At 40.1% G+C, this 26,247-nt stretch overlaps 3 protein-coding genes across 4 annotated transcripts in view; 1 reads left to right on the plus strand and 2 right to left on the minus strand.

Moving 5' to 3' along the window:
* The window catches only part of LOC133611942 (transmembrane protein 116), a 485,483-nt gene that overhangs the window by 316,988 nt on the left and 142,248 nt on the right, over positions 1-26,247 (minus strand). The window lies entirely within an intron of this gene.
* LOC133611331 (uncharacterized) overlaps positions 4,436-26,247 on the minus strand; it is a 122,991-nt gene continuing 101,179 nt past the window's right edge. Inside the window, exons 6-10 of the mRNA XM_072913719.1 lie at positions 7,290-7,378; positions 7,051-7,156; positions 6,692-6,797; positions 5,540-5,598; positions 4,436-5,078 (exon numbers count right to left, since the gene is read on the minus strand). Of these exons, the coding sequence (XP_072769820.1) occupies positions 4,986-5,078; positions 5,540-5,598; positions 6,692-6,797; positions 7,051-7,156; positions 7,290-7,378 (453 nt within the window). The 3' untranslated portion in view covers positions 4,436-4,985. The remainder of the gene's footprint in view (positions 5,079-5,539; positions 5,599-6,691; positions 6,798-7,050; positions 7,157-7,289; positions 7,379-26,247) is intronic.
* Positions 11,122-24,845, plus strand: LOC133611944 (ADP-ribosylation factor 5-like). Of its 2 annotated transcripts, XM_072913722.1 has the most exons (6): positions 11,125-11,308; positions 13,337-13,417; positions 13,518-13,627; positions 17,646-17,717; positions 23,398-23,523; positions 23,591-24,845. In XM_072913722.1, the coding sequence occupies exons 1-6, from the start codon at positions 11,242-11,244 to the stop codon at positions 23,672-23,674; spliced, it is 540 nt and encodes a 179-aa protein (XP_072769823.1). In that variant the 5' UTR covers positions 11,125-11,241; the 3' UTR covers positions 23,675-24,845. The 2 variants fall into 2 exon arrangements, with proteins under 2 accessions (XP_072769822.1, XP_072769823.1); XM_072913721.1 differs by lacking the exon at positions 17,646-17,717 and having other exon boundaries at positions 11,122-11,308.

Consider the following 26,247-nt stretch of genomic DNA (forward strand, 5'->3'; position numbering starts at 1 on the left):
CTGTTCATTAAGAAGCAGCACAGAGACAAGCTTAGTTTCCTAAAGAGCCAGGGCATATGCTTTGCCTGTCTTTCAATAGGGCACATGAGTTCTGTTTGTCCAAGTCGTCACACATGTAGCATGTGTAAAAAATCTCACCCAAGTGTCTTACATTATGACAGGAAAGACAAGGTATCAAAAGAGATAGAAACGCCCTCTAGAGATGTAAGCAGTGCAGGAACAGAGCTATGTGGCCATATAGGGGCCGGGAACCAAGAGAGTGTTCTGTCCATTGTCCCAGTCAAAGTTAAGGCCGGGAAGGGCAGCCAGGTCCTTTCAGTTTATGCCCTCCTTGACCCTGGATCCTCCGCTAGCTTCTGTTCTGAACAGCTTATGTCCCAGTTGAACATAAAGGGAGTAAAGACCCACATCCTACTAAGGACCATAAATCAGAAAAAGTCTGTCTCAACTCACATGGTAGCTGGGCTGGAAGTGTCTGCACTGGACAACAATCATTTCCTACCTCTTCCTGTTGTCTTCACACAGAAAGAAATGCCAGTCACCACAAGCAGCATCCCCAAACAGGAAGACATAGCACCATGGCCATATTTAGGCAACGTTATACTCCCGAGCATCAGTTCAAAGGTGGAGCTGTTGATAGGCACAAATGCTCCAAAACTGTTAGAGCCATGGGAGGTTATAAATAGCCATGGTGGGGGTCCATATGCAATGAGAACGCTATTGGGATGGGTGGTTAACGGGCCATTTAGAGGTCGGAATAGTGAGGCAGTGAGTGCAACTGTGAACAGTATTTCAGTTGCAAATCTGGAGGAGCTTCTAATTTCCCAGTATAACCTGGAATTCAGTGAGGTAGTGTCAGAGGAAAAGACTGAGCTGTCAGTAGAAGACAAACAGTTTTTAGAGATAGCCAATGAGGCAGTGCTACAGGACGGACACTACAACCTGAAATTACCCTTCAGAAAGCCCACGGTCAACCTGCCCAACAATTGCCCAAGTGCCGAACAGCGCCTCCAAAGCCTGAAAAGAAAAATGGAAAGGAACCAGCAACTCAAACAGAAGTGTGTTGCATCTCTCAATAACATTCTGGAAAGCAACTATGCTGAGGAGGTGCCAGAGGAGGAGCTCAGCCAGACAAAAGTTTGGTACATACCACACCACAGAGTGTACCACCCCAAAAAGAAGAAACTCAGGATGGTCTTTGACTGTGCAGCCGCCTACAAAGGTGTGACCCTCAAAACAAAGCTGTCTCAATGGAGGTATGTGGGCAGTAAGGACAATCCAGCTGACGATTCCTCCAGAGGACGGAGTACAGGCAGATTCATGCAGCAAAGGAGATGGATATATGCCCCTGACTTCTTATGGAAAGTAGAGGAAAGCTGGCCTGCACAGGAAGCATTGGACTCCAAGTCAGTGTTACAGGATGACCCAGAAGTCAGAAAGAACACTACTGTCTTCACTACAGTGGTAAACACTGAACCCCCCACAAGCCAGCTGCTTTCCACCTTTTCAAATTGGAAAAAGCACCTTAGAGCAATGGCACGTTTACCCCAAGAGAGAATCGTCAACAGTCGTACCCTCTCCACAGTCTCCCCAGATCCACAGGACTTAGAGCCGTTGACCCCAAACCACATTCTCCTTCTAAAAACTCAACCCATCATTCCCCCTGGCACCTTCGAGAAAAAGGATCTCTACGCCAGGCGCCGCTGGAAACAGGTCCAGTATATGGCTGACCTTTTCTGGCACAGATGGACAAGGGAGTACCTGGCGCTTCTGCAGGAAAGACAGAAATGGACCCAAGTGAGGAACAACCTGCAGCCAGGAGATGTGGTCCTGGTGGTCGACCCCACAGCCCCACGGGGCTCCTGGCCATTGGGCAGAGTACTGGAGACTCGGCCAGATGGAGGAGGCCTGGTCCGGTCAGTCAAGCTCCAAACAAAGACTTCAGTCATCGAAAGGCCTATCACCAAGCTGTGCCGCATCTTGGAGGCTGAGAGCTGACTCGTCAGCCATGGAGACCAGACCACAAGACACGCACAAGGGGCGTAATGTATATACTTTATTTTCTCTCAAGGCTTTGCCTTTTGTTTGTTTATTATGGAATAGGCTCCTTTTTTCATTAAATTAATGTATGTGATTGAGTCTGTAAAGATCAATCAGGGGCCGGTGTGTAGGAGCCAAATAGAGAGCCATACTTGAATCTATGTTTATTTTATTATTTTGAGTGATTGATGTGTGTATGTCAGTGTGCACCCTTTGCAGGTGGTGAAAAGTTCCCACGCAAGCCTATAAGGGGCAGGAGCGTGCTGGGCGCGTGATTGGCAGTCGGGCACCAGCATACCGTCTTTGACCTCACCTGTCTGTAGACCTCAGCTTTATATAGGCTAACATTTATTTTGTTTCCCGAGTATTCTGTTCCTTGATTTTTGTAAATAAAACAATCTTCAATTGCGCTGCTGGATCAGTTTGAATTAGTGGATGGATAGCGGGAAAAGGAAGAATTCGTGACAAGGAAGGCTGTGTATATGGTGTGAGTCAGACAAGATGCCCGCGCCACAAGTGGAACAAACATTTGAAACAAAGGGGTTATAGGAACAATCACTTTCAGTGTTTTACGCCACTTCAGGTAAATTGCAATAATTTCACCTCAACATTTGATGTACATTACTGTAAATGTAGTATATATTACTGTAAATAGAAAAACAATACATTTTATGGTTAAACAAAAGCAGCTCAGTAGCCAGAATTTTACTGTAAAATGTACTTTTGTTTTTTTACTGTAAATTAAAAAAAAATGCAATTTTACAATAAAATGTTGGCACCTGAGCTGCCAGTTTGTTTGCCCCCCCGCAAATCAACAATTGTAAATGTTTGGTGTATTACTGTAAATGCCAACACGGCACCACCGTTTATTACAGTAAAAAAAATTAACACAATTTTTATTTAGAGGAAAATGCTGTAAAAAGCACAGTAAATGCCACAATTTGACCTTGAAATCTATTGCTAATTTTACATTGCACAATTTGATGGATAACTTAGTATTTATTTATATTTAAAAAATGGTTTGAATGTTTGGTCATATATAATTAGACAATATTTAGGTTAACATTATTTAGTGGGTTAACATAATTGATGTGTAAAATTCACATTTTAAAAACGTCCGTAAAAAAATGTGTGCGATATTTCTTGTTCCGTTGTTGTGGATAAAGTTGATTGAAAGCAGTGACGTCACAAGTTCCTGTTCCGTTGTTGTGGATAAAGTTGATTGAAAGCGGTGACGTCACGGGTTCCACGTTGGCAGGTGTTGTGCCGGAAAACGCACCCCTGCCATAATATGCACCCCCTGACGCGGGAGCGCGCTTACGTCACTCGTCACTCGATTGCATCACTCGTCTCGAAAAGTATATCTAACTCGGCTGTTGGCTGAAATAGCCTCTTTTAAATCGCCTCTTTCGGCATAAAAAAGTACATAAAGTGAAATAATCCAAGTTTTCTTTAATTGTGCTTTACTTGTGGATGAATTAAAAATTGTGAGCATTTAATGATTTCGCCGTCATTCAAGTGGCTGAAATCGCCTCTTTCGGCATAAAAAAGTACATAAAGTGAAATAATCCAAGTTTTCTTTGTGCTTTACTTGTGGATGAATTAAAAATTGTGAGCATTTAATGATTTCGCCGTCATTCAAGTGGCTGAAATCGCCTCTTTCGGCATAAAAAAGTACATAAAGTGAAATAATCCAAGTTTTCTTTACTTGTGCTTTACTTGTGGATTAATTAAAAATTGTGAGCCTTTAATGATTTCGCCGTCATTCAAGTGGCTGAAATCGCCTCTTTCGGCATAAAAAAGTACATAAAGTGAAATAATCCAAGTTTTCTTTACTTGTGCTTTACTTGTGGATTAATTAAAAATTGTGAGCCTTTAATGATTTCGCCGTCATTCAAGTGGCTGAAATCGCCTCTTTCGGCATAAAAAAGTACATAAAGTGAAATAATCCAAGTTTACTTTAATTGTGCTTTACTTGTGGATGAATTAAAAATTGTGAGCATTTAATGATTTCGCCGTCATTAGATCAGATAAGGCGAAAACAACCAATTAATATTGGAATATTTGCTGTCCCGAAAATGTAGTATAATTGACAGCTATACTGTAAAGAATATGTACACCAAAGTAAACCTCTATTACATTTCACACCTGCCACAGAGTGCACCCCCCATCTATCTCTGGCTAGGAAGGTCCTAGAGACATGAAACTCACCCTGGTTACTAATCATAGCCCCCCGGGTATACATTGAAAACCATGTGAAAATTGGACTACCAGAACTGGAGTTATGGGGGGGGGGGGTGCATTTCCCACCTGCCATAAAATGCACCCCCCATCTATCTCTGGTTAGGAAGGTCATAGAGACACGAAACTCACCCTGGTTACTCATCATAGCCCCCCCTGTATACAGTGAGAACCATGTGAAAATTGGACCTCCAGAGGTGGAGTTATTTGCATTTTCAGGCAGGACGTTCAGGCCAGCTGCCTGAGAATGCACCCCCTATGTTTTTCTTGGTATGTACAGTGTCCCCAGCTCTTGGTACATGGGACTTCTCTAACAAAGTTTACCTCACAATAGAGATAAAGTCCCTGTCACACCAAACATCATAAATACATCGGTATTACGATAATATAATCTGAAACCAGTCTTGTAATTAAATAGGTTTTTTCAGGTCAGAGGAGAAGAAATATAATTTCTTATCAAACAAGGTATAATGCAATTTATTTTAATACAAACAAATAACAAAATCCACCAATAGTTAAATAATTTATATATACAATATTAAAAGTCAAACGTCAAATAAAGTGAACACAAAGACAAGAACACTTTTTGGTAATAAAATGTAACTCCTCATAAAAAACTATACATCTATAAACAGAAATATTATTATATATTGGGCAGAAGGGGATAACATAAATATAGTTTAATACTTCCAACACTCCCCTCATCATGAACACGCAGGGCACAGGTAATCCCCATCCACATCTGGCCTCAGGACACACTCATGGTGAAACCACCTATCACAGATGTCACAGCAGATCTAAGGTGGGGGAGGAGGATGGAGGTGAGGAGGCAGATAAGTTGGGCCATTAAATGTATATAAATTCCGAATTTAAATAATTCATCATTATCACTGTTACAGCTCCATATCGAGACTTCACAGCCACAGAATCCACTTGCTCATACTACACATGAAATGGACTGAGACCTTTTTCCAGCTTCTGTATGAAATGAGGGAGTAGGTCATGGAAGAGTTCAGTAAACTGTTCTGTATTTGTTGGTTTCACTAACATTTGTAGGGCTTATTACAATTTTTTATTTTTTTACCTCTTTATCATTCAACCAATTTGTACACAAACACATTGAAACAGAAGGTACACTGTTTGAACTCATACGCATTATGCATTGTCACCAAAATACATTTTCCATTTTACTACAATAATGATGTTATCTACGCCCTGCTATTTCACAGCCTGACTGTATTGCACAGTGAAAACGTACCCATTGAGGGTTATCGCTCTCCTCCATCCCACAGCTGTGACAGACCTTGCTGAGATCATCTGTTCCGAAAAAGAGTATGCATCAATATTCAGTCTCGAATTTCTTCAAATATCTTGCTGAAATTAAAATAAACTCCAGTAATATGTAATTGTATTAAGCTGTCCTGATTATTTGATTTAATCTGTGCCATCAATATTTTTTATGGTTTAAAAATGTTAGTGGCAAACCTCATTTGAAATACGTCATCATTTACCGAGAAAAAATCTGTTTTTAAATGTGTTAAAGTAAAGCAATATGTTAAGCAGTCAACCAATTTTCAAATTCTTAAAATCAAGACTGTCTTGTATTACCTGGAGCAGGGGTCCCCAAACTACGGTCCACGGGCCGGATCCGGCCCCCCAGCATCCAAAATCCGGCCCACAGGAAGTCACAAGTTAAACAAAAAGTTTTAATTTTTAATTTTTTAATTTTATTTTTTTTAAATCTTTCTTTTCTAATCCATTTTCTACCGCTTGTTACTCTTGGTGTCTCCGAGCTGCTCAGGCAAATCATATTGTCTAAAAATGAATTTTCCCATAGATAACGTGACAATGTTAAATGTTGATGAACATCAATGTTAATTGATGTTAAATGACAAAACAGATTATAAAGACAATGTATATATGAATATATACATACATATATATATATATATATATATATATATATATATATATATATATATATATATATATACATATATATATATATATATATATATATATATATATATATATATATATATATACAGCCTGGCCCCCGGCCAAAATGTTTTAACCCAATGCGGCCCCCGAGTCAAAAAGTTTGGGGAACCCTGACATAGAGGGTTAAAAGAAAGTGAGACAGTAGGACCCAGAGGACCCCTTCCACACATGCACTATTAATGTTACTTAAATAATTCCAGAATATCCAGCATTTATAAATTGGTACAACATAGTGTCTTGTACCAAGGTTATGGGCAATTTCAGTTTAGAACTAAGCATTTGGATACAGTGCTGTACATTCCTCTATAATGATTTACCCATTCCCCTGTCATTTCAACTGAAGGGCATGGGATTTAAAACAGCTCAAACATGAAGTAATTAATATTGATCTGCTAAAAATAAAATTCACCTGTTTCTTGAAGGAGAATAGTGGCAATATCCAGTCTCAAATTGTTCACAGCCGAAAGGTGCGTCTCAATGTTAATTGGCTGCCCTTTCAATATTTTCTCTGCAAACTAAAAAAAAACTTAGGTTAGCGTATAAGCATCTTATGATAAATACATAAACTAGCAAGATGATAAGATCCATGTTTTTACTTTGAGCAACATATGATTATACGCAAGTTATTCTTGTTAACATCAAAATTTTGGGATATTTAATGGTACATATCACAAACATGTAAGAAACCAGGTCATGGATTTCTCTTATGAAAAAAGGTAATGACCTTGAGGTTGTCCACATTGTTTCAGTAGTTTACAGTACACTTACTTTTAAGGCCAGGACACCACATGATGTGCCATCTTGCTGGCGTGCATGGGCCAGAGTGCTGCATGTCCACCTTGTCACATTGCAGTCTTTCTTTCGCATAAAGGCCCTTAATGATAGAAATATTACTTGTAAAAAACTATTGCACCATTGTCATTTAGCAGCTCTTAGAGCTGCTTTTTGTCTGACGTTATAGTGCAAGTACTATGTATCAGACATCATCCTTTAATGGAAAAAAATACCTTGTTGACTCCAGGCATCTCTGAATGTTCCTTTTAGATTCCCCCAATGGATCCAAAAAAAGGCATCTCCTCTCATGTGGGTAGATGACCTTTGTATTTTTAACATGGAAACAAGATAAGTGAGGCACAAACCTACTATTAGACAGATTCATCTGTAAGATTGAAATGGTACATGAAAATATTTTAGACTTCAGAAATGGCATTTGAAAGGGAGTTTCACCCTTGAAAGTATAGAGGGCCTTCAATAACGTAAAATCAACTATGATTAGTTTATTCAAATTTACTCTAGAGTTTAATGTAGAAAAGAAAACATAAATTGTGAGAAGTTAATATGGCTTGTGTGATATTTAGATATACGCTGGTTGCGTGGTGACGTCAATACGCACTAGCTAGTGGACAATGTTAGAACAGTTACGCCTGATGCATAAAGTACACCTACAAACATTACAGCTTGCTTTAAATGATATTGTTGCAATTCAACATACATTGATACACAATAACGTAAAATCAACTATGATTAGTTTATTCAAATGTACTCTAGAGTTTAATCGAGACAAGAAAACGTAAATTGTGAGAAGTTATATGGCTTCCTATCAAAATCATTGGCAAATAAAAACAAACGCAGTAAGTTTGGTATAGGTTTTTATTTATTTTGTGTTACATAGAAATAACACTGCACTTCTTCTGAATTGGAACATCCAAAAGGAACCAACTTTGAAACCATAATTTTCTTTTCTTCTGGAAACATGTTAAGAGACCAATAAATTGTGTGTTTTGGATTGACACAGCAGTGTGTGTGTGCGTGTGTGTAATATATATATATATATATATATATATATATATATATATATATATATATATATATATATATATATATATATATATACATATATATACATATATATATATATATATATATATATATATATATATATATATATATATATATATATGTGTGTATACACACATATATAGACATTTTTAGAACAGCAATATCCCCCCCACTGCAAGGAAAGGGCTATGATGAGTAACCAGGGTGAGTTTCATGTCTCTAGGACCTTCCTAGCCAGAGATAGATGGGGGGTGCATTTTATGGCAGGTGGGAAATGCACCCCCCCATAACTCCACTTCTGGTAGTCCAATTTTCACATGGTTTTCAGTGTATACCCGGGGGGCTATGATGAGTAACCAGGGTGAGTTTCATGACTCTAGGACCTTCCTAGCCAGAGATAGATGGGGGGTGCATTTTATGGCAGGTGGGAAATGCACCCCCCCCATAACTCCACTTCTGGTAGTCCAATTTTCACATGGTTTTCAGTGTATACCGGGGGAGCTATGATTAGTAACCAGGGTGAGTTTCATGTCTCTAGGACCTTCCTAGCCAGAGATAGATGGGGGTTGCATTCTGTGGCAGGTGGGAAATGCACCCCCCCATAACTCCACTTCTGGTAGTCCAATTTTCACATGGTTTTCAGTGTATACCGGGGGGGCTATGATGAGTAACCAGGGTGAGTTTCATGTCTCTAGGACCTTCCTAGCCAGAGATAGATGGGGGGTGCATTCTGTGGCAGGTGGGAAATGCACCCCCCCATAACTCCACTTCTGGTAGTCCAATTTTCACATGGTTTTCAGTGTATACCCGGGGGGCTATGATTAGTAACCAGGGTGAGTTTCATGTCTCTAGGACCTTCCTAGCCAGAGATAGATGGGGGGTGCATTTTATGGCAGGTGGGAAATGCACCCCCCCCATAACTCCACTTCTGGTAGTCCAATTTTCACATGGTTTTCAGTGTATACCCGGGGGGCTATGATGAGTAACCAGGGTGAGTTTCATGTCTCTAGGACCTTCCTAGCCAGAGATAGATGGGGGGTGCATTCTGTGGCAGGTGGGAAATGCACCCCCCCATAACTCCACTTCTGGTAGTCTAATTTTCACATGGTTTTCAATGTATACCCGGGGGGCTATGATTAGTAACCAGGGTGAGTTTCATGTCTCTAGGACCTTCCTAGCCAGAGATAGATGGGGGGTGCATTTTATGGCAGGTGGGAAATGCACCCCCCCCATAACTCCACTTCTGGTAGTCCAATTTTCACATGGTTTTCAGTGTATACCGGGGGGGCTATGATGAGTAACCAGGGTGAGTTTCATGTCTCTAGGACCTTCCTAGCCAGAGATAGATGGGGGGTGCATTCTGTGGCAGGTGGGAAATGCACCCCCCCATAACTCCACTTCTGGTAGTCCAATTTTCACATGGTTTTCAGTGTATACCCGGGGGGCTATGATTAGTAACCAGGGTGAGTTTCATGTCTCTAGGACCTTCCTAGCCAGAGATAGATGGGGGGTGCATTCTGTGGCAGGTGGGAAATGCACCCCCCCATAACTCCACTTCTGGTAGTCCAATTTTCACATGGTTTTCAATGTATACCCGGGGGGCTATGATTAGTAACCAGGGTGAGTTTCATGTCTCTAGGACCTTCCTAGCCAGAGATAGATGGGGGGTGCATTTTATGGCAGGTGGGAAATGCACCCCCCCCATAACTCCAGTTCTGGTAGTCCAATTTTCACATGGTTTTCAGTGTATACCTGGGGGGCTATGATGAGTAACCAGGTTGAGTTTCATGTCTCTAGGACCTTCCTAGCCAGAGATAGATGGGGGGTGCATTCTGTGGCGGGTGGGAAATGCACCCCCCCCCATAACTCCACTTCTGGTAGTCCAATTTTCACATGGTTTTCAGTGTATACCCGGGGGGCTATGATGAGTAACCAGGGTGAGTTTCATGTCTCTAGGACCTTCCTAGCCAGAGATAGATGGGGGGTGCATTCTGTGGCAGGTGGGAAATGCACCCCCCCATAACTCCACTTCTGGTAGTCCAATTTTCACATGGTTTTCAGTGTATACCGGGGGGGCTATGATTAGTAACCAGGGTGAGTTTCATGTCTCTAGGACCTTCCTAGCCAGAGATAGATGGGGGGTGCATTTTATGGCAGGTGGGAAATGCACCCCCCCCATAACTCCACTTCTGGTAGTCCAATTTTCAGAAGGTTTTCAGTGTATACCCGGGGGGCTATGATTAGTAACCAGGGTGAGTTTCATGTCTCTAGGACCTTCCTAACCAGAGATAGATGGTGGGTGCATTTTATGGCAGGTGGGAAATGTACGAGTATTGGATCACGACAACACGTCGAATGAAGCAGCAAACATTCGTTCTTCTTGATGTCTCTAAAAAAGTACATATAGAGGTTTACTTTGGTGTACATATTCTTTACAGTATAGCTGTCAATTATACTACATTTTCGGGACAGCAAATATTCCAATATTAATTGGTTGTTTTCGCCTTATCTGATCTAATGACGGCGAAATCATTAAATGCTCACAATTTTTAATTCATCCACAAGTAAAGCACAATTAAAGTAAACTTGGATTATTTCACTTTATGTACTTTTTTATGCCGAAAGAGGCGATTTCAGCCACTTGAATGACGGCGAAATCATTAAAGGCTCACAATTTTTAATTCATCCACAAGTAAAGCACAAGTAAAGAAAACTTGGATTATTTCACTTTATGTACTTTTTTATGCCGAAAGAGGCGATTTCAGCCACTTGGCGAAATCATTAAATGCTCACAATTTTTAATTCATCCACAAGTAAAGCACAATTAAAGAAAACTTGGATTATTTCACTTTATGTACTTTTTTATGCCGAAAGAGGCGATTTAAAAGAGGCTATTTCAGCCAACAGCCGAGTTAGATATACTTTTCGAGACGAGTGATGCAATCGAGTGACGAGTGACGTAAGCGCGCTCCCGCGTCAGGGGGTGCATATTATGGCAGGGGTGTGTTTTCCGGCACAACACCTGTTGTGGCAGAGTCTCCTGGTGAAACAACCTCAACGCTTCGTACGGGGCTTCAACATCCACCTTTTACCCAAACTATCACACACCACACTCCATTCATGGGGCTGGCATTATCTTCAGTCTTCGGACGACTTTCTGGCAAAAACCAAATCAGGATTTTGATGGGTGAGTACAAAAAAGCGTTGTTTTGACGGTTAGCTTAGCTTAGCTTAGCTACTTGCTAGCTTGCGCGAAGCCTCGTCGTTTTCACAAGTTAAAGTTTGAAAAAAATACATAAACAAGGGCTCCCAATTGACGGACAACATATGAAGGTTCACTTTAGTGGCGTAAACGTGGTAAAATAGTCATGAGTCAATAAACAAATGAGTTAATTTTTAAAGGCAGTTTGTCAACTGGAAGTCGACGTTTTCCTCTGCTGTCGCAGGGAAGTAATTTAACTCTTCTTTGAAACATATTTATTTAACTCTTCTTTGAGACATCTACATATTTATTTTTAACTCTTTGATACATATCTACATATTTATTTAACTCTTCTTTGAATACATATTTATTTTTAACTTTGTTACATATCTACATATTTATTTAACTCTTCTTTGAAAATTATCTACATATTTATTTTTAACTCTTTGATACATATCTACATATTTATTTATAACTCTTCTTTGATACATATCTACATATTTATTTAACTCTTTGAAACATATCTACATATTTATTTAACTCTTATTTGAAACATATCTTCATATTTATTTAACTCTTCCTTGAAATATATCTACATATTTATTTTTAACTCTTCTTTGATACATATCTACATATATTGAACTCTTCTTTGAAACATATCTTCAGATTTATTTAACTCTTCCTTGAAATATATCTACATATTTAACTCTTCCTTGAAATATATCTACATATTTATTTTTAACTCTTTGAAACATATCTACATATTTATTTAACTCTTCGAAACATATCTACATATTTATTTTTAACTCTTTAATACATGTCTACATATTTATTTAACTCTTTGAAACATATCTACATATTTATTTACCTCTTCTTTGAAACATCTACATATTTATTTTTAACTCTTTGATACATATCTACATATTTATTTTTCACTCTTTGAAACATATCTACATATTTATTTTTAACTCTTGATACATATCTACATATTTATTTTTAACTTTTTTGAAACATCTACATATTCTACCTTATTTTTAACTCTTCTATGAAACATATCTACATATTTTTAACTTTGAAACATATCTACATATTTATTTTTAACTCTTTGATACATATCTACATATTTATTTTTAACTCTTTGATACATATCTACATATTTATTTTTAACTTTTCTTTGAAACATCTACATATTTATTTTTAACTCTTTGAAACATCTATATATTTATTTTTAACTCTGATACATATCTACATATTTAATTTTAACTCTTCTTTGAAACATCTACATATTCTGCCTTATTTTTAACTCTTCTATGAAACATATCTACATATTTATTTTTAACTTTGAAACTTATCTACATATTTATTTTTAACTCTTTGAAACATATCTACATATTTATTTTTAACTTTGAAACATATCGACATATTCTGCCTTATTTTCAACTCTTCTTTTAAACATCTACATATTCTGCCATATTTTCAACAGTAGATGAACTCTTCTTTGAAACATATCTACATATTTATTTTTAACTCTTTAAAACTTATCTACGTATTCTGCCTTATTTTCAACTCTTCTTTGAAACATATCTACATATTCTGCATTATTTTCAACAAAATAGTTTCCAATTAATTGTCTTGTGTAATATTATGTAGAACTTAGGCCCACAGAGTAGTCATTTTTGACATTGTTTTCCCACGCCAGTTTCTATTTGATAAAAAACCCATAGAGTTTGTCAAAGTATTTTTGGAGCAGACCTTTGAGGGCAGGGGTAACATTAGGGAAAAACAAAACAAAAAAAACGTCATGTTCAAAGGCAAAATGAATTGATTTGGTTTCTACCGAGCAAAACAAAAGCTATTTAGGGACTAGACGAGGCCCTAACCATAATATATTGTTAGCATCCCTGTTTTGGAAAAAAGCAAGTTGTGATGTCTCTTTGTTTTATTATGTAATATTTGACATGTTGTCATCCTCCCGTGTTGTAACTTGTCATTTCTCAACATTCCCGTCCCTAGTCGGGCTGGATGCTGCTGGGAAAACCACCATCTTATACAAACTGAAGCTCGGCGAAATTGTAACAACCATCCCCACTATTGGTAAGACCTGGGGACTTTGTAATCACCTCAATGCTAATTAATATTGATTATGATTGTACACAACCTCGTTTACCTTTTATTTTATTTCCTCCTTGGACAGGTTTCAACGTGGAGACCGTAGAGTATCAGAACATCAGTTTCACGGTGTGTGATGTGGGCGGTCAGGACAAGATCGGGCCCCTGTGGAGGCATTATTTCCAGAACACACAGGTATTATGGCTAATGTGGAGGCATTATTTCCAGAACCCACAGCAGGGTTTCCCGCAGTGCTTTGTTGTTAAGGCGGGTGCCTTAACAACAAAGAGCCACCGCCTAAACTAAAGTCTTAACAAGGTGCTCCGCTTGGTTATGCCTCTGCCTCTGTCAGTACGTCTCTGCAGCCAATCAGCAGTGCGTATTTAGAGCGCATGTAACAGCCAATCAGCAGTGCGTATTCAGAGCGCTTGGAGTCAGTGCTCCAGTGGTGGGGTGAGCAGAAAGGTGTTTAGCAGGTGAGCATAAGGCAGCGGACTCTCCCCAAATTATAATAAACACCTCAAAGTCAACTACTAGTGACATCACTATGAGCCCGTTGACGTTTTAGAAACATAAGCGGCAGCTCAGCTCGCTCGCAGTCCTTGAGGTGAAGGCTAATTAGCTTTTAGCGTAACGTTAGCTCATTTTGCGGTGTGTGTGTGCGTGCTACAAACAGAAAACCCCTGTGTCTGAGAGTGACAAGCATTATTGACCTACAGTTAACAACAAAGTTATTTCACTTTACCTTTTTTCTGTGTTGATTGAGCTGTGTTGAAGCAGCAAAAAAGGACAATATGTTAAATGAAGAGTTTCCTGAAGCTGTCTCTGATAGTTGATATAATAATGTAACTGCATCATAAAGCCTACATGAACGCTATGGTGTTCAGGGATGAATAGCCTCTCGTATTGCTATTGTACTATTTTTTTCAGCTATAATTACCGTATTTTTCGGACTATAAGTCGCAGTTTTTTCCATAGTTTGGCCGGGCTCCAGTGCGACTTATGTTTTTTTCCTTTTTTATTATGCATTTTCGGCAGGTGCGACTTATACTCCGAAAAATACGGTACATTAATCATTAGTAATGTAGCAGCCTAGTTTTTAATGGCAGGGTCCCTGCTATCACATGTTGATACAAATATATAACAGTTACATAATAAAAATAAATTACAGGCTTCCCAAATGCTGTAATAAATTAAGCATGATGAGTTGAGAATATGTCAGCATGTGGCCCTATTTTTAACTCTTTTTTTTCAAACACTTATTGGAAACGCTTACTTACAGTAAGTCATTAATTTGACTTATTAAGTCATTATTTTGACTTAGTAAGTCATTATTTTGTCATTATTTTGATTTAGTAAATTACTAAGTCAAAATATTGACTTACTAAGTCATAATAATGACATACTTAGTGTCTCAGGTAACTAGGACTGTTTTGTGTATTTTTACTTTACGGAAAAAATATCGAGATATATATAGTATATCGGCATATGGAGCGGAAAACACAACCAAAAATTGTAGGCTTCTTCATGCGACGAAGCCGGCCTACGTCACCACAGTCTGTAGTCTATTACCCCCCCCCAGGCTGTGGTGGCAGCGATGAGATGGAGACGTGATGGCGACAGGCCAAGTTACGCTGTTCCTTACACCCACCTACCCCTTTCCCCCTGGAGAGACACCACCTTAACTAACATATTTTCTGGGGGAAATACTGCACAGGTATTAGGGCTAATGTGGAGGCATTATTTCCAGAACACACGGGTATTGGGGCTAATGTGGAGGCATTATTTCCAGAACATACAGGTATTATGGCTAATGTGGAGTAGGGATGTCCCGATCCGATATTTGGATCGGATCGGCTGCTGATATTTGCCAAAAATTGCGTATCGCCAAGGCATGGGAAAATGCCGATCCAGATCCAGTTTAAAAAAAAAACTCCGGTCCGTGTTTTCCAACGCACCGATTTAAATAATACATTCCACTTTTCTGCTGCTCCGTAATTTCCGTACCGCATTTTCCAGCACACCTTCAACACATCCACATGTCTGTGAATTCTCACGCAGTTGCTTTTAGCTGCTGGCATTACACGACAGGCTCTTCTCACTCTTTCTTGTGTCTCCCTCTCACAGACAGCAGCGCGCCTTCTTACACACGTCACATACTGTCACGACACACGTCACATACTGTCACGACACACGTCACATACTGTCACGTCATACGTCACATACGTATACGTCCTCCCCGAGCAGAGAGGTAGCAGCATGGCTAACGTTAGCTGTGATGCTAGCGCAGCCGTGCGAGCAACGCTCCCTCTAAGGTGCTCGCCTATGCAATTGCGCACTGTTTAAGCGTCCTCTGCGCATAGCAAATCTATGCCACGCACAAAATCTAATAAAAAAATAAGCGCATAACGATTTTCAACACACGGACACGACAGAGAAAACAGTTTTCGTCATCATTGTTCAAATATTGTGACGTCTGTCGAGACGCTTATCTCCATTCGGTGCCACACACCCACACCATCAAAATGCTGAGGCAAAAATTTCCACAACACCGTATGAAAAAATTTGTGATTTTTTTTTTAGTTGTGATTTCCTTCTCTGCATGAAAGTTTAAAAGTAGCATATATTAATGCAGTATGAAGAAGAATGTTTTAATATAGACATGCAAGCCTTGAAAGAAAATTTTGAAAATCAATACTACATTTCCTGCAAATGGGTGCATTTCTACCCTATATTTTAACTTTAGATTTATTCTCATATCAAACTCTTTTGGCTGTCTTTTTGACACTTACATCCGGCTCCCCCTCCACACCCTGGATTATAAATAATGTAGATAATTCAATGTGATTATCTTGTGTGATGACTGTATTATGATGATAGTATATATCTGATAGTATATATCTGTATCATGAATCAATTTAAGTGGACCCCGACTTAAACAAGTTGAAAAACTTATTGGGGTGTTACCATTTAGTGGTCAATTGTACGGAATATGTACTTCACTGTGCAACCTACTAATAAAAGTCTCAATCAATCAAAACACATAGAATCATCATACTGCTGTGATTATATGCATCAAGTGTTCATTCAAGGCTAAGGCAAAATATCGAGATATATATTGTGTATCGCTATATGGCCTTAAAATATCGCAATATTAAAAAAAGGCCATATCGCCCAGCCCTAGTTCAATGATGCCATTTCTGTTTGTCATGTATAATTTTGTCTATTTTGTGTTTATCCTTGAATAAACAGGTCAGTTTCTTGTTACCAACCATTGTGTATTATTCAAACTCCCCTAATTCAGCTGGCTAGTTGTTATCAAGAGTACTAAAACCCTTTTCAACATGATTCTGACAACTAAGTTGGCTAAATAACTTTAAACTTTAATACATGCTCGGATAGGCCAGTATCGGTCAGTATCGGTATCGGATCGGAAATGCAAAAACAATATTGGTATCGGATCGGAAGTGCAAAAACCTGGATCGGGACATCCCTAATGTGGAGGCATTATTTCCAGAACACACAGGTATCGGGGCTAATCAAGCCGAAGTCTCCGACAAAGCAATGTATACTCTTGATTAGTCATGTGTTTGTCTCACTTAAATGTTGTTACTCACCACACCAGTTATTTACAGCATGTGATCTCAGTGTGTTCACAGTTAAAACACCACACGCTATGCCTACTATATACAGTACAGGCCAAAAGTTTGGACACACTTTCTCATTTCAATGCGTTGTCTTTATTTTCATGACTATTTACATTGTAGATTGTCACATCAAAACTATGAATGAACACTTGTGGAGTTATGTACTTAACAAAAAAAAGGTGAAATAACTGAAAACATGTTTTATATTGTGGTTTCTTCAAAATAGCCACCCTTTGCTCTGATTACTGCTTTGCATACTCTTGGCATTCTCTCCATGAGCTTCAAGAAGTAGTCACCTGAAATGGTTTTCACTTCACAGGTGTGCCTTATCAGGGTTGATTAGTGGAATTTCTTGCTTTATTAATGGGGTTGGGTCAATCAGTTGTGTTGGGAATGAGAAGGTGTGTCCAAACTTTTGGCCTGTACTGTGTTGCAGCTAGCTCATTACTCATGTTAAACTTCCTTTTTATGTTTGGCTGTGCAAATTATAGATCAAATGATTATTTACTTTTATGAACGTGGAAGCATACAATTAGCTAACTATGTCGATTGCTTTTATCTGGCAGGGCCTCATCTTTGTAGTGGACAGCAATGACCGAGAAAGAGTGCAGGAGGCTGCAGATGAGCTCTCAAAGATGGTATGTATGCAACTCAAAACTAAGAATTCTTATATTTTTAAAGGTAGATTTATAGTCTGTGAGAATATTGAGGCTGTAGTATCCAGTAATTTTGAAAATTCAGTAAAATCCCCGCTGTCAGAAGAAATGGCAAATAAACACAAGCTCAGTGTTGGTCAACAACAATCCAGGTTCAAGCTTTAAATGTGCATCATACATGTATTAACACATTTTAAAGAATAAAACATGTAGGTACTAAAGGGCTAGGCCAGGGGTCGGCAACCCGCGGCTCTTTGATCACTCTGATGCGGCTCAGCTTTTTTCCCGGGAGATTTCCGGATTTTGGTGCCTCTTGCAGAAAACTCCCGGGATTTATATTCACCTATTTTCACACTAACAATAATAATAAGGGCGTGCCATGATGGTACAGTATTTAGCGCCCTCTGCAATCTGTACAAACATCGTGCCAGCCCATCCTTTTGTTGTATGCATCTTTGACTTGCACACGTAAGTGACAGCAAGGCATACTTGGTCAACAGCCACACAGGTTACACTGACGGTGGCCATATAAAACAACTTCAACACTCTTACTAATAATGCGCCACACTTTGAACCAAAACCAAACAAGAATGACAAACACATTTCGGGAGAACATCTGCACCTTAACACAACATAAACACAACAGAACAAATACCCAGAATCCCATGCAGCCCTGACTCTTCCGGGCTACATTATGCACCCCTGCTACCACCAAACCCCGCCCCCACCCCAACCCTGCTCCCCCACACATCAACCCCCCCCCCCCCCCCCCCTCCGTGCGTCGGTTGAGGTGGGCAGGGTTTGGTAGCGGGGGTGTATAATGTAGCCCGGAAGAGTTAGGGCTGCATGGGATTCTGGGTATTTGTTCTGTTGTGTTCATGTTGTGTTACGGTGCAGATGTTCTCCCGAAATGTGTTTGTAATTCTTGTTTGGTGTGGGTCCACAGTGTGGCGCATATTAGTAAGAGTGTTAAAGTTTTTTATACCGCCACCGTCAGTGTAACCTGTGTGGTTGTTGACCAAGTATGCCTTGCTGTCGCTTACGTGAGCAAGCAGAAGCCTTACGCAACTTGTAGCTGGGCCGGCTGGTTGTAGTGGGCGCTAAATGCTGTACCATCACGGCCCGTTCGAGAGAACAGTTGCCCTGAAATTCGAAGTCTGCCGGAAGAATCGGGAGGGATGGGAAGTATGACGCTGTCAAGCGCCATTCATATAAAAGTCGCGGACCGCACTAACATTCAATTTTCATATTAAGGTGTGGGCAGCGTGTCTGAGACTCTTGGTTTATACATAGCACAAAGCAAAAAAAAAACTTTGTATGCAGTGTTATTTCATTTTAAATTTCAAAAGATTTTTGTGGCTCCCATTGTTTTCTTTAATTTGTGAAACTGGTCAAAATGGCTCTTTGAGTGGTAAATGTTGCCGACCCCTGGGCTAGGCGATATGGATGGAAACTTTATCACAATATAAGTGTCTTATATCGGTAGATAGCGAACATTTTTGATATTTATTATGACTTATCGAAAAAAAGCACCAGGAGAAAAACATATAATGTATTCAAAATGTAACCTTCCTCTGATTATAAACCCCTTAGCTATCAAGGAAGAAAGGAAATGTTAACACAAGCAGTCAATTTAACAAACATTGAACACTTCACAATAGGGGTGTAACGGTATGTGTATTTGTACTGAACCGTTTCGGTACGGGGGTTTCGGTTTGGAGGTGTACCGAACGAGTTTCCACACGGACATATTAAGTAGCGTACCGCACGTTATGTAAACAATGCACACCGAGGCACAACACACACCGGGTTACGATAGACTGACCATACGTCCTCTTTTCAGGGGCTGTCCGGGCGGAGTCTCTTAAATGCCTCAAATGTCCGGCATTTTGAGTTAGGGTTGTGTGTATTTTCAATGTACGTTCAGGGTTCAGAAGGGGTTAAAAACAAAACAAATTGTGGAGGTGTGCGCGTAGCAGCATTGGTGAGGGAGGGGCAGAGACAGAGAGAGTGAGAGAGTTATGATAAACGCGCATGCGTCGCCAGGCTTTGCTTTTTATCCATAGATTTATCAGATTGAATTTTTTATTATCTATAGCAGGGGTGTCAAAAGTGTTCCCCGGAGGCCATTTGCGGCCCACAGCTAATGTTTTAAAGGCCCACGGCACATTCTAAAAATACTATTAAAATAAACAAAAACATAACAAAAGTGAAATAAAAAAGCTTAAAGGTTAAATCCATCCATTTTCTACCGCTTATTCCCTTTTGGGGTCGCGGGGGGCGCTGGAGCCTATCTCAGCTACAATCAGGCGGAAGGCGGTGTACACCCTGGACAAGTCGCCACCTCATCGCAGGGCTAAAGGTTAAATGTAATTTCGAAAAAATTGCAATGTTGAGATTTTGCAAATTTGGTTTTACTGTACCGAAAATGAACCGTACCGTGACCTCTAAACCGAGGTACGTACCGAACCGAAATTTTTGTGTACCGTTACACCCCTACTTCACAATCACCTCTTTTAAATGAAGGTGCAATAATAAGGAATGTGTAATAAATGCTTAATAAAGTGTAACAAAATAGTAATGATAACGAATGTAAACATACAGACACCTGAGAACTATTTTCTTCAGGTTTAGTGCCAGGAGGTTACGGCTGTGCTCAGGTAAGCACAGCTAAGGTGGTGTGGCATTACCAATCTTAGTAGGGACCAGCGCCTTGCATCATTTACAGACCACGTTGGTCTGACTACGGTCCGTTTTTTTTGGTATATGAAATAGTTCAGGCAACTGCAGAATAAATAAAGCGGGAGGTGTGGTAACATTTCTCTGTGTACCTGCTCATGTAGGAGTTGTGGGCAACGAGTTAGCAGACAGATATGCAAAACAAGCAACCACTAAAACAGAAGTAAACATAGAGATTAAGCACAGTAAAGAAGAACATAATTAAGATAGAACACAATAAAAAGTGGCAGGATAATTGGAATAAGGAAACAAAAGGTAGGGAGTATTACAAAGTCCAGAGGAGAGTAGGTGTAATGAGAGGAGGCAATAGAAATAGGGAGGAAGAAGACATTATTACTAGAATGAGATTAGGACATACATATCTAAATAGTTCATTGAAATTGATAGGGAAACATAATACAGGGATATGTGACTATAACCATCAGATAGAAAGTGTAGGCATACTTGCCAACCCTCCCGGATTTTCCGGGAGACTCCCGAAATTCAGCGCCTCTCCCGAAAACCTCCCGGGACAAATTTTCTCCCGAAATTCAGGCGGAGCTGGAGGCCACGCCCCCTCCAGCTCCATGCGGACCTGAGTGACGTGTTGACAGCCTGTTCTCACGTCCGCTTTCCTACAATATAAACAGCTAATGATGGAGGGCGAGTTCTTGGTTTCTTATGTGGGTTTATTGTTAGGCAGTTTCATTAACGTCCTCCCAGCGCGGTAACAACACACAACAACAGCAGTCAAGTTTTCGTCTACCGTAAAGCAGTTCGTCTGCCGTAAACAGCAAAGTTGTGACACTTTTAAACAGGACAATACTGCCATCTACTTTACATGCATATGTGACCCACCCATAATGTGTCACATTTTTGTGTTGATTTATTTATTTTATTTTGTGGTTTGAATTCGTTTTTGGAGCTGTCATTACACATTTATCAGTATTCACATTGGTCAGTAGGGGGCAGTAGGGCGTTTCTTCCCAATTGAATGCTATCACCTGCAGACCGGAAGTGTCTTGTCATTCTGATGAGCGCGACCAGTCTGTGAACAATTGAAACGTCCTGTGTGCTTTTTCCTCCTGTATAACAGGTTAGTTTTGGTGAATCAACTCACTGAATAATATCCATGTGATCTTTATAAGTTTAAGTACACATTCTGATGGTGGAGCCTAACTCTAAAGTGTTTGTGAGTTGTAGTTTGTATTTGTGAATGAATCCAGTGCACAGCTGCAGTAATCAATACAAAAAGGCGACGTGAGTGCGCAATGTTTATATAGGAACTTCTGATCCTAATTCAGACTCCCAAATTAGAGCTCCCGTTTTCTTATTGATTTTATAATGTATATTTGCATAATGTGTGTGTTCTGAAATAGTGACAGAGAATAGAACAAGGATGGACAATTCAACCCTTAACTCAACAATGAGTAGATGAGTGTTATGTGTGTGTATACCGTATTTTCCGCACTATTAGCCGCACCTAAAAACCACAAATTTACTCAAAAGCTGACAGTGCGGCTTATAACCCGGTGCGCTTTATATATGGATTAATATTAAGATTCATTTTCATAAAGTTTAGGTCTCGCAACTACGGTAAACAGCCGCCATCTTTTTTCCCCATAGAAGAGGAAGCGCTTCTTCTTCTACTGTAAGCAACCACCCGCCCCCGTAGAAGAAGAAGAAGCGCGCGGATATTACGTTTCATTTCCTTTGTGTGTTTACATCTGTAAAGACCACAAAATGGCTCCTACTAAGCGACAGGTTTCTGGTTCATGAAAAGACGCAATCTCTCCATCTGCACACGGACTACTATTTCACAGCAACTGCCTAAAGACTTTCAAGAAAAGCTGGCTACTTTCCGTGCATATTGTAAAAACAAGATAGCTGAAAAAAAGATCCGGCCAGAGAACATTATCAACATGGACGAGGTTCCGCTGACTTTTGATATTCCTGTGAACCGCACTGTGGATACAACGGGAGCACGTACGGTGAATATTCGCACCACAGGGAATGAGAAGTCATCCTTCACTGTGGTTCTAGCTTGCCATGCTAATGGCCAGAAACTTCCACCCATGGTGATATTCAAAAGGAAGACCTTGCCAAAAGAGACCTTTCCAGCCGGCGTCATCATAAAAGCTAACTCGAAGGGATGGATGGATGAAGAAAAGATGAGCGAGTGGTTAAGGGAAGTTTACGCAAAGAGGCCGGGTGGCTTTTTTCACGCAGCTCCGTCCATGTTGATATACGACTCCATGCGCGCCCACATCACGCTGGTTTTTAATATATTATTAAAGTTTGACTGACCTATCTGACTGTTTTTTTGACATTCCCTTTAGCGCAGTTAGATGCGGCTTATAACACGGGGCGGCTTATAGGTGGACAAAGTTTTGAAATATGCCGTTCATTGAAGGCGCGGCTTATAACCCAGGGCGGCTTATGGTGCGGAAAATACGGTATGTGTAAATAAATGAACACTGAAATTCAAGTATTTCTTTTATATATATATATATATATATATATATATAGCTAGAATTCACTGAAAGTCAAGTATTTCTTATATATATATCTTAACCACGCCCCCACGCCCCACCTCCTGAAATCGGAGGTCTCAAGGTTGGCAAGTATGAGTGTAGGACATGTTTTAATACATTGTAGGAAATACAATAGAAAAAGGGAAATACTGGAAAGTAAGTTAGCAAAAGAGGAGATTAGGTTAGCAGTGGAAGATATTTTAGGATTGCACTCAGAACACACAGGTTATAAAGCATTATACACATATTTTAAAAACACTGGGTTAAATAAGAGTATAGAGTGGGGATCCACCTCGGTCCACACTCCATTTCAGTAGGTGGCGGTAATGCACACCAGAAGGTTGCTTGCCAACCGCCATTAAACAAAAGAAGACATTTGGTGTTGTCAAGTCTGGTGTTTGTGCTTGCAGTTGCAGGAGCAGGAGTTGAGCGACGCCGTTCTGCTGGTCTTCGCCAACAAACAGGACCTCCCCAACGCCCTGACAGTCAGCGATCTCTCAGACACACTGGGTCTCAATGCCCTCCGCACCAAAGCTGTAAGTCACTCCAGACTCCCAATGCAGAAAGCATCCTTCTCCTCACTTCCTCATTGCATCCCCACAGTGGCACATTGAGTCCACCTGCGCCACCCAAGGCACCGGGCTGTATGAAGGACTGGAATGGCTTTCCACAGAGCTGTCCAAGTAGATGGACCGGACGGATGAAAGAGTGACCTTTTCACGGACATTCAATCGGGAAACATTTGGTCCTCCAGCAGCAGACTAGTAGGAGGATGTTTTTTGATTGGGGTGGTTAAGTCCCCAACTTGTATCTTGAAGCCTATTCCATATTATCTTTGTTTAGTTTGCTTTATTCTTCTTACCTTTGCATTCCATTCTAAGACCAGCAATCCTTTTGAACACAATGCAACTGAATTCTTGAACAGTTGATGGTCGTGTGGCCTAACATTCAGTGAACCATGTTGCCTGCCACTAAATGAATCCACAAAGGAACATTGTGCCTTCCTTTTGCCCTCTTGCACCAACGCAATCTTTTTTGGGGAGCAAAAAAACGAAGTTGGATGTGTTTATAAGCAACTTGTAGTTTGCATGAACCTAAACAACAGTCATTCCAGTCTAGCAAAGAAACGGCCAACCAGACCAGGAACATACTAACATAGACCAGGCGGTAGCATGACATGATCAAGTAGCATTTGTTTGTTTTTCTTTGTGGCAGCAAGCACTTGAAAAACACTTCATAATTATCTGTAATTAGAGATGTCCAATAATATCGGACTGCCGATATTATCGGCCGATAAATTCTTTAAAATGTAATATAGGAAATTATCGGGAACAGTTTAAAAAAGTAAAATTTATGACTTTTTAAAACGCCGCTGTGTACACGGACGTAGGGAGAAGTACAGAGCGCCATAAACCTTAAAGGCACTGCCTTTGCGTGCCGGCCCAGTCACATAATATCTACGGCTTTTCACACACACACACGAGTGAATGCAACATACTTGGTCAACAGCCATACAGGTCACACTGAGGGTGGTCGTATGAACAACTTTAACACTGTTACAAATATGCGCCACACTGTGAACCTACACCAAACAATAATGACAAACACATTTCGGGAGAACATCCGCACCATAACAACATAAACACAACAGAACAAATACCCAGAACCCCTTGCAGCACTAACTCTTCCGGGACGCTACAATATACACTCCCGCTACCCCCTACCCCAACTCCGCCCACCTCAACGTCCTCATGCTCTCTCAGGGAGAGCATGTCCCAAATTCCAAGCTGCTTGTTTTGAGGCATGTTAAAAAAAATAATGCACTTTGTGACTTCAATAATAAAAAAATATGGCAGTGTCATGTTGGCATTTTTTTCCATAACTTGAGTTGATTTATTTTGGAAAACCTTGTTACATTGTTTAATGCATCCTGCGGGGCATCACAACAAAATTAGGCATAATAATGTGTTAATTCCACGACTGTATATATCGGTATCGGTTGATTTCGGAATCGGTAATTAAGAGTTGGACAATCTCAGAATATCGGCAAAAAAGCCATTATCGAACATCTCTATCTGTAATATTTACAAATATATCATGCCTGCAGTTCCAGATAATTCAAGTATTTGATGTCAAATGGTTTGCAAAAAAATGTTTACTAGCATTACCTGATTGTTATTCGTAATGTATTTGTTTGGAAATTGTTTTTGAAAGGAAGAAAAATCTTTTGCAATCAACTCTTACGTCAAGTTAATACACACAACTAAGAAAAAAAGTATGGATTCAGTTTGAGTGTCATATTTAGTTCCACATCATACATACATATCTCCAGAGAATAATTTTGTGCTCAATAACATTATTTCACAAAACCAAAGAAAATGAAATTAATGTATTTGCAAAAGATAATGCTCAGTTTTGATTGACGTGGTCAGATACAACTATTCATCTAAATGTAGTTGTGATCAAGGGTCTCTCCTCTATGGGGTCTTGGGGCACTAGGAGGTTAACCCCTTTACTACTGTTAGCCCAGGTGGCCCTTGGCAAAGGCCTAGTACCTGACTGCCCCCTAGCCAGGGATACGGTGAAGACCTCAACGGCGGAGCAGGCGGAAGACGGTAGATTTAAGAACTACCACAACGGCTGCGATGGCGGAAGAAGGCTGCAGCAGAAAAGGGTCCCCAGTCGTCTTGGACTCCATGCCACTGGACCCTGACCCGATTCTGTCAAGGATTGTGTGGTGACCATCTGCGCACCAGTGTCCCCGCGTTAAACTAAGTCACACATAGGCATCCTCCATAAAGGGATACACCCCTACCAGGAGGATCGTCATACTCGTTCGAGTGACCGCAGATGATCAAGGGTGATGGGTCAAATGCAGAGAATAATTTCACCACACCTCGTGTGTGTGTGTGACAATCATTGGTACTTTAAAGGGGAACATTTATATCACAATTTCAGAATGGTTAAAACCATTAAAAATCAGTTCCCAGTGGCTTATTATATTTTTCAAAGTTTTTTTCAAAATTTTACCCATCACGCCATATCCCTAAAAAAAGCTTCAAAGTCCCTGATTTTAACCATCGTTATAAACACCCGTCCATTTTCCTGTGACGTCACATAGTGATGCCAACACAAACAAACATGACGGAAAGAACAGCAAGCTATAGCGACATTAGCTCAGATTCAGACTCGGATTTCAGCGGCTTAAGCGATTCAACAGATTACGAATGTATTGAAACGGATGGTTGTAGTGTGGAGGC

The sequence above is a fragment of the Nerophis lumbriciformis genome, linkage group LG08 (genome assembly GCF_033978685.3).
Source record: "Nerophis lumbriciformis linkage group LG08, RoL_Nlum_v2.1, whole genome shotgun sequence".
NCBI lineage: Eukaryota > Metazoa > Chordata > Actinopteri > Syngnathiformes > Syngnathidae > Nerophis > Nerophis lumbriciformis.